This window comes from Parasteatoda tepidariorum, chromosome 4 (assembly GCF_982258835.1).
Source record: "Parasteatoda tepidariorum strain Cologne lab strain chromosome 4, Ptep-v5.0, whole genome shotgun sequence".
Taxonomy (NCBI): domain Eukaryota; kingdom Metazoa; phylum Arthropoda; class Arachnida; order Araneae; family Theridiidae; genus Parasteatoda; species Parasteatoda tepidariorum.
In genome coordinates this window covers 97959198-97968395 of record NC_141758.1, presented here as the reverse complement: position 1 = coordinate 97968395, position 9198 = coordinate 97959198, and the positions used below count along the sequence as shown (strand labels likewise).

At 29.2% G+C, this 9198-nt stretch overlaps 1 protein-coding gene across 1 annotated transcript; it reads left to right on the top strand.

Moving 5' to 3' along the window:
- The first annotated feature begins 226 nt into the window (after positions 1–226).
- LOC107454166 (actin 403) lies at positions 227–6986 on the top strand. Its single transcript, XM_016071249.4, has 5 exons — positions 227–276; positions 2182–2314; positions 3425–3712; positions 4645–5134; positions 6623–6986. The coding sequence occupies exons 2-5, from the start codon at positions 2189–2191 to the stop codon at positions 6847–6849; spliced, it is 1131 nt and encodes a 376-aa protein (XP_015926735.1). The 5' UTR covers positions 227–276; positions 2182–2188; the 3' UTR covers positions 6850–6986.
- Positions 6987–9198: the final 2212 nt, after the last annotated feature.

Genomic DNA, 9198 nt, shown 5'->3' with positions numbered 1-9198 from the left:
GTAGGTGATGTTCGAGAACGCGCCCTCCTCAAAATAGAGCCGTCTAAGGGGGTCCCTCTCCCACGCCGACTGAACGATTCCCCCTCCATTTCATATTTGGTTGTGTGTGTACCCGAAATAGCGCTCCATCCTCCTTCAACCCTATATGGCAGAGGCAAGGAATCCTCCTTCGCTATCCCATTTTTAAAGCCCAGCACACACCTCGAAATCCTCACTCTCAACACTCTTGCAGCAACAGCAGCAGTTGTTTCTCTCTTCGCCGCTCCAAAGCCAACGGTAATTTGGATTAATACCCTATTGGATTAACCTTTTTTGTGAATGCAGTGCTCAAACCTGGATCATTAGGATTAATCGAACGTAGGATTTAAAATTTCAGAAATTAGTTAAGAATTTTTCTTTTTCAAAATTAAATTTCTGATCAATTAATATAGAATTCAAAGTTACGAATGAGCTTTTAAGGATTTTTTTAAACTTTAAGATTTGCCAGATCAAATTTCAGATTGAACAGTAAAAAAGTACGATTCTAAGTTCAAAATCTGCTTTTTCGTATTATTCTGTTAAAGATTTACCAAATTGTGATTAAGAATTTTTTTCCAAATTATATGTCTGATCAATTAATATAAGTATAGAATTCAAAGTTACGAATGAGCTTTTAAGAATTTTTTTCAGACTTCGCCAGAACAAATTTCTGATTGAACAGTAAAAAAATTCGATTCTATGTTCAAAATCAGCTTTTTTCTCATTATTCAGTTAAAGATTTACCGAATTAAAATTCTGACTGAAGAACTAACGTATCGGATTTGAAATTCCAAAATTTTTTTTATGACATTTCTTGTTACATGGAATTTCTCATTGAATAGGATTTTAAATACCGAGTGTTTATTTTCCCGGAAGTTCTTGCCTTATTAAATTTCTAATTCTATAGTAAATATGTGTGGTTCGAAATTTCGAATTTTCCTTTTCTGAATTTTTAGTCTTAAAATTTGTGATTAAATTTTTGAAATTTTCTGATTGAATAGTGAAAGTATATGGTTCTAAGTGACGATTTTTTTCTTCTTCTTTTTTAAAGTTTAATTTAATTTATCAATCTAAACTTTTGATTGAGTAAAAGATTCAAAATTCTGAAATTCTTAATCGGACCATTTAGCCGACCCATCATCGGAATTTTAGAATTTGTTAAAATTTCAGATTGAGTTTATCATTTGAAATTCCAAAATTTTTTTTTACGACTTATTACTTCCTTTAGATTTCTCAGACTATCTTTTTTTGTGAATATTTTGAACCCGTGAAATCGTTGAAATTAAGTATAAGATTCGAAATTATTTTATTGCTCAATTTGGATTTAAAAATTTCGCGAAATTGTGCTATTGATTAAATGATAATTCAGAATAGTATAGCCTGTAAGATTAAATAAATATATATGTACATTTGCTTAGGTTGCCGAATCAGTCATTAAGATTTGCAAAAGCAATTATTTGGTTCTCTTATTGATTTATAAATCGGAAACATTAAGATAAAATAAATAGAATTTAAATGTTTAAACTTCATACGATAATTTCTGAAAACGTAATAGATTTCTCGAAATTTTAAGTTTAATTAAACATTTCTGATTTTCGTTGCTGCCATTTATAGTATTCAAACTTAATATTAAAAGCATTTTGAATTTCAACGAATCCGTTCGAAAAGTTTTTAATTCTTATCATTCGAATTTTTTTTTGTTGTTAAACAATTAACTGATTTTTTTAATAATATTTATTTTGTTGAAAGAAAGTTCGTGAATGATCCATTTAATCTTAATTAGTTAGAAAGTTGTACCAATGTATGGCAGCATTCCGGATATAAATGACATGACAAATTTAAAGAATCGAAAACTATTCTTTAGTCAAAATATGAGGATGGAATTCTTCTTTCGAAATATTCTTTAGTCAAAATATGCGGACGGAATTCTTCTTTCGAACTATTCTTTAGTTAAAATATGAGGATGGAATTCTTCTTTCGAACTATTCTTTAGTCAAAATATGCGGATCGAATTCTTCTTTCGAACTATTCTTTAGTTAAAATATGAGAATGGAATTCCTTCGAACTATTCTTTAGTCAAAAAATGAGGATCTATGGTTTGTGCACTAGAAGAGACAGTTTTTATTTTTTTACCAAACTATAATTTTGTATTACTGATTTCAGATAAGCCATGTGTGACGACGACGTTGCCGCTCTCGTAGTTGACAATGGTTCCGGTATGTGCAAAGCCGGATTCGCTGGAGATGATGCACCCCGAGCTGTCTTCCCCTCCATCGTTGGAAGGCCCAGACATCAGGTCAGTCTTTAAAAAATACTCCACTGCTATATTTAAATCATAAACTGTCTTAAAATTCAGAAAAATATTAGTTATACTGGTCTTACAATATTTAGAACATAAATTGTTAAGTTTTTAAAATTCAAATATTATTTGAAATTAAAAATGAATTTAAATTTTACTGGTCAAACAGTGTTTCATATTTTGAAAGTGAATCCTTTAATTTAGAAAAAAAGCCAGTGCAGTCTTATAAGACATTGCAATGTTATATTTAAATCACTGTCTTAAAATGCAAAAAAAAAAAAAAAAAAAAAAAAATTACATTATACTCTTCTTACAATATTTAGACCATTAATTGTTAAGATTTTAAAATTCAAATATTAAGTATTATTGGAAGTTCAAAAATGAATTTAAATTTTATTAGTCTCACAATATTTCGTATTTTAAAAATAAACATCTAATCCTTTAAATTTAATGCATAAAACATCAGCAAAGCAGAAACGTAATATAAATTGAACTAGTCTCATAATTACAATGCTAGACAATATTTAATGCTAAAAAATAAATATAAATTGTACCAGTCTTGTTAAATTTAATACTGAACTATGCATGTAATTTAGGAAATAATTGTAAGCTTTTTTTGTCATACTATTTCAATATTTAATGCTTAAAAATTAACACAATTTGTAAAAATCTATGACTGAAATATTTAACATTTAGCTTTCAAAAGTTAAACTGTTTTAGTTAAAATTTATACTGAAGAATACTTAATATTAAAAAATAATTGCAAATTATACTGAGACCAGTGACTTACACCAACAAGCTTCGCTTAATATTCATTTGCTGCTGGAAGTTTATTTGTCGCTAATTAAATTTAGAAGGAATAACAGGACGTGTGACGTAGGCTGTGGTACACCCAATTGAAAAGTCACCCCGAGGCAATATTGTTTGTCTCATAAACATTTTTAATAATATTAATCCAGATAGAAAAATTTCTCAATTTTAAAAGTTTTCAAACACTTATCCATTCCGATAATTGTTTAGAGAAAGTTAATAAAATTGTCATTTATCCTGGAGTTTAAAGGCACTTTCTTATCTGTCGATGTTGCTAATAATTTTGTTTCTCTTCAGGGTGTGATGGTCGGTATGGGTCAAAAGGACAGCTACGTAGGAGATGAAGCCCAGAGCAAGAGAGGTATCCTCACCCTCAAATACCCCATTGAACACGGTATCATCACCAACTGGGATGACATGGAAAAGATCTGGCATCACACCTTCTACAATGAACTCCGAGTAGCCCCCGAAGAACACCCCGTCCTTCTTACAGAAGCTCCCCTCAACCCCAAGGCTAACAGGGAAAAGATGACACAAATCATGTTTGAAACCTTCAACACTCCAGCTATGTACGTCGCCATCCAGGTACGGTAAACTGTTCTTTTTTTTTAATTTTTGCAAAAGCACCTTAATTTGACAACCACACATAAACTGAAGAAAATCAAATTAAAACACCTGTAACAGGTTAGTGTGAACCTTAAATCCAAAGTAAAAACTATTCTCGACAAAAATCAGTAACTCTCTGTTGTTTCATAAATTGTTCCGTGCTTTCATTTTTAATTTCATGCTTTTGCTAGCCAGATATTTTTAGACTTCATAACGGTAACTATAACAGATTTTAAAGTTACCTGAATTTGCTTTGAATTTGAATTGAAGTAGCATTGAATTTTTAATTGAAGTATTCAATGCGAAAAAAAAATATTCTTGAATAATGTCAAGCAAAATTAAAAAAAAAAAAAACTGTGAGTAAAAATTAACCAGTAAATAAGAAGTTTAATTTCAAAATGAAAACAGTTAAATAAATTATTGTTAATTTTAAATTATCTCTTTAAAAAATGTATCAAAATATTTAAGCAAAAGTCGTATTCATTTTTCTAGTGTAAAAACAAAAATAATCTTGCAGAATATCAGAAAATAGTGTAAACTTTATAGAATTATTTTTTAATTTTGAATCAATAAAAATTTACAAAGCGCAATTAAAATAATCCCTGAGAATCTCAGAAAATAGTTAATCTCTATCTCAGGAATCTCAGAAAACAATACAAATATTATCAAAGAATATTATTAAATACCTCATTTCAATAAAGCTCCTTTAAGTGCTCTGAATATATAAATTATTGTGTTTAGTCTAAAATAAATAAAAAAAAGATGATTTTCAACTCTAAGTAAAAGTTTATAAATTAGAAATTGAAACAATAGTGATACATTTATTATCAGATGCGCTTCTAACTGATTGCAAGAGTTAATTTATATTATATGCATTGATGACAATAATAAGTTGTTAATTTTTGAAACAGGCTGTATTGTCCCTCTACGCTTCCGGTAGGACCACCGGTATTGTGTTGGACTCTGGAGATGGTGTATCCCACACAGTACCCATCTATGAAGGTTATGCTCTTCCTCATGCCATCCTCCGTTTGGACTTGGCCGGCCGAGATCTCACTGATTACCTGATGAAAATCCTCACAGAACGTGGTTATTCTTTCGTCACAACAGCTGAGCGGGAAATCGTAAGAGACATCAAGGAGAAGCTTTGCTATGTCGCTTTGGACTTCGAGCAGGAAATGGCCACCGCCGCCTCCACATCCTCCCTCGAGAAGTCCTACGAGTTGCCTGATGGACAGGTCATCACCATCGGCAATGAGAGGTTCAGGTGCCCCGAAGCTCTCTTCCAACCATCCTTCTTGGGAATGGAATCTTGCGGTATCCATGAGACCACCTTCAATTCCATCATGAAGTGCGATATTGATATCCGTAAGGATCTCTATGCCAACACTGTACTCTCTGGTAAGTATCATATTCTATTTCAAATTAATTCTACTTTGCAATTCCCCTCTCTGAATCTTTTAGCCTTCATGAATTCTACTCTGTAATCATATGAAGATGAATCCCACAATTTAGCAATTTCAAATTTGTAACTTTTAGATATCGTCTGCTTAAGATGTACTTTAAAATTTTTTTAGTTATCATATTCCATGGAATTAATTTTAATACTACTTTGTATGCAGAGGAATTCCACTCTTTGAAACTTTTAGCTTTCACATGCTTGAGTCGAATTCCACTTTATAATCATATGAAGATGAATTCTACAATTTAGCAATTCCAACTTTGTAACTTATAGAAATCGTCTGTTTTAGATGTACTTATTACAATCGTCTGCTTAAGATGTACTTTTGAAATTTTTTTAGGTATCATATTCTATGGAGTTAATTTTAATTCTGCTTTGTATACAGATGGATTTCACTCTTTGAAACTTTTAGCGTTCATATGCTTGTGACGAATTCCACTCTGCAATAATATGAAAATGAATCCCACAATTTCGCAATTTTAACTTTATAACTTTTAGAATTCAATGTCTAAGATGTATTTACTACAAACGTCTGTTTAAGATATACTTTTAAAATTCACATCTGAAGATGTACTTTGGAGCTTTTAGAAATTATATGCCTAATGGCAAAAAGTTCTAAGTCGTCTGTATCTAAAAGTTCTAAATAGCAATCTTAAAAATAATTTGGCAATCGTAAACTTATCATATACGTATAGGTCGTAATTTTTAAATTTACCACGAATTCTATTTAGTAACTTTAAGCTATCATAAGCTTGTCATTATCTATAGTAAGTAATTTTATAAATTTATTATGCTAGTAGTTTTTGATAATCGTTTGTGAGTAATTTCTGGGAACAATTGATGATGATATCCATCAGTTAGTATAAAAATTATTCCTTTACCTAAATTGAAACAAGTTTCTTACTTCATTTTAAACTTTCTTTCTTAAATTGGTTAGTACATTTGATAAATACTTCGTTTCAACTAACACAAATTATTTCAAAACTACATTTTTTAATATGGCTAACATTAACTTTGTTTTCTACTTTCATTATACTGAAAATCGAAAAGATCACATTTTTCTTACAAATCATCAGCAAAAATTAAGCAGCCAGGGAATGGAGAGGCGTAATTTTATTGATTTCAAATGAAATATAAATGGTGTTTCTTAATTTTTTTTAATTCTATTTAAAATATCAATGTTTAAAATTTTTTTTCTTTCCTGAAAACATCCTTATTTAAATGCTGAAATTTTATATAATACTCCTATCGGTTGCCGTAGCTGTCAATTAGTAGGCTGTCCTATAGATAACCCCTATTTATTTATAGCATAGCTATCGTGCTAAAACTCAGAAATTTTAGTGATTTCAAGATTACTCAGTTATGAAATTTTTGAAAAATAATTTTGATTATAGATAATTTATGATGATTTAATTCTTCTCCTACAGGTGGCACCACCATGTACCCAGGTATTGCTGATCGTATGCAGAAGGAAATTACATCTCTTGCCCCAAGCACCATGAAGATCAAGATCATTGCACCACCTGAGAGGAAATACTCCGTATGGATCGGAGGTTCCATCTTAGCCTCACTCTCCACCTTCCAACAGATGTGGATCTCAAAGCAGGAGTACGATGAGTCTGGACCATCCATTGTCCACCGCAAGTGCTTCTAAACAGAACTTGTATTTAATTACGTGCGTAAATAATCAATCAAAAAACTGCTCAGTGTTTATCCTGCTGTTTTTTTTTTCTTCAAGAGAACAACTGTCCTTCGATGATGCTGTATAATAAAGTTTATTTATTAATCTAATTGAAGATGAGGTGATATTTATTATTTCATTTGTAAGAACTATTTAAGTTATTCTTTTCAGGAAACAGCAGTTTGTTCGTGTTGGCGAGACTTTTAACTGACTTGATATAAAAGAAATATGTTATACATTTTTTAAACTGATCAAACCATTTTTAAAATAGTACTTATATATACATATATATAAAAATAATATTTTAAATAAAATTATTTATCTTGAAATTTGTTTTATTTTGAATGTTCCACACATGCAACAGAAGTCAAAAATGGAGTATTAAATGAGCTAATACTTGATATTTCAGGATTTCAATTTTTCTAAATTTAAAGAGAGTAAAGGAAACTAGATTAGGGTTTTAGAAATAAAACTAAATTATTTTTAAAAATAGTTTTAAGATGTTTATTCTTCACCAGTTTTTATGACAAATTTCAAATTAGATAAATTAATTTTTCAACTTTAAATTCTAAACAAAATACATTTTAAGTTTAAAACAAAAAAATTCTTATGAGAAGAAGAAAAAAATGCAGAGTGATAGTTTTAAATTGATGAAAGCCATTTTTTTACACTTAGCAATTTATAGTTTTTTTTTAAAACTTATATTCCATATAATTATTACAAGTTTGCATTTGAAATTTCGTGTAAATCTTGGATCTTCAACTTGGTGGCATTGTAGAAGCATGCGTTTCTACTATCCTTAATATAGCCGTGTAAAGCTGAAGTGAAATTGTCAACATTCTTATCATATTTCTCATAAAGAATATGCTTAAATTAACTTTTAAATTCTGCATAACTTAAATATAAATAATTAGTTACATTAAATCGATTAACTAGCTGCACTAAAAGTGCATTAATACTCATAATTTATTAAAAAACAGGTTATCAAAGTTAGAAACAGAGCAAATTTTTTAAAGCAAACTATTCCGAAAATGGCTAATTACCGAAATCATTTTCTAAATTTTAATTTAAACTGTTGTGGTTTGTAGTGTTTTAAAAAGACTTGAACATCAGAAACATGAAGGCATAACTTAAATATGAATAATTAGTTATATTGAACGTGCATTAATATGCATAATTTATTGAAAAAACAGTTTATCAATGTCAGAAATAGAACACATTTTTTAAAGCAAACGATTCTAAATATGGCTAATTTCCGCAATCATTTTCGAATTTTTAATTTAAACTGTTGTGGTTTCTGTTGTTTTTATAGGACATCAAGCAGCTTTTTAACAAACTATTCTATAGCAACGCTGCAGCAATAAATTTGAAAACTTCTTTTAACTTAAAGGCATACGGATGCACTAGTACAGTTACTGAAAAAAGTGTATTTATATATTAAAGTGAATCAGTTTATTAAAAGCAATAAAGGGGAAAAAGGTCATGCTTTTTCGAGCAAACAATTCTACAAATAACAATTTTTGTTTTTGATAAAAGAAATAGCTTTTTGAGTAGTATCTATTTTAATAGTAACAATACTGAGCTAAATTTGAAAACTGATAAGAAAATTTCTAATTAAACAAGAATTAATGATAAATATTAATTAAAAAACATTCAATAAGGCGTTTTATTATGTTTCTCATAGAAAATATAAATATTGAGCTTGCTTTAAATTTCAACATTAGGCACAATGTCAAACCTGTCAAGGTTTCTTATAACATAAATAAGTAAAGTGATACATTTTACACGAAAATGACAAAAAACTTAATTTTTTAAAAATATATTTTAAAATCTTGTCAACAGCAGTTTTCGTTGCAAGCAGGACTAATACACATACATTACTAATACATACCACTCAAAGCATGCAAATGTTTCCAATGTCACATTTACCATTACATTTGGACAATACCATCTTTACGCATGGACACACCCGGGCAGTGCCATGCACTCAGGGGTTCCTTGAGAATCTTTCTTTTTATAAATTGTATTAAAAAAAAATCTAAGAATAAACAACATTGGCCTATATATTTTTTAAAATAAATTCTATTATATAAAGTGTGAATTTTTTTCTCTACAAATAGTGATTGATTATCACGCATCAATAATTTGAATAGTTTGTCACCAAGCATCAATAATTTGAATAGTTTGTCACCAAGCATCAATAATTTGAATAGTTTGTCACCAATTTGTTTTTCTACATTTCAATAAAAATTTTTAGGTACTTAAGATTTGACAACTGTTTAGTTTGACAAAATAATTAATACCTTCTTATTTTTTTTAAAT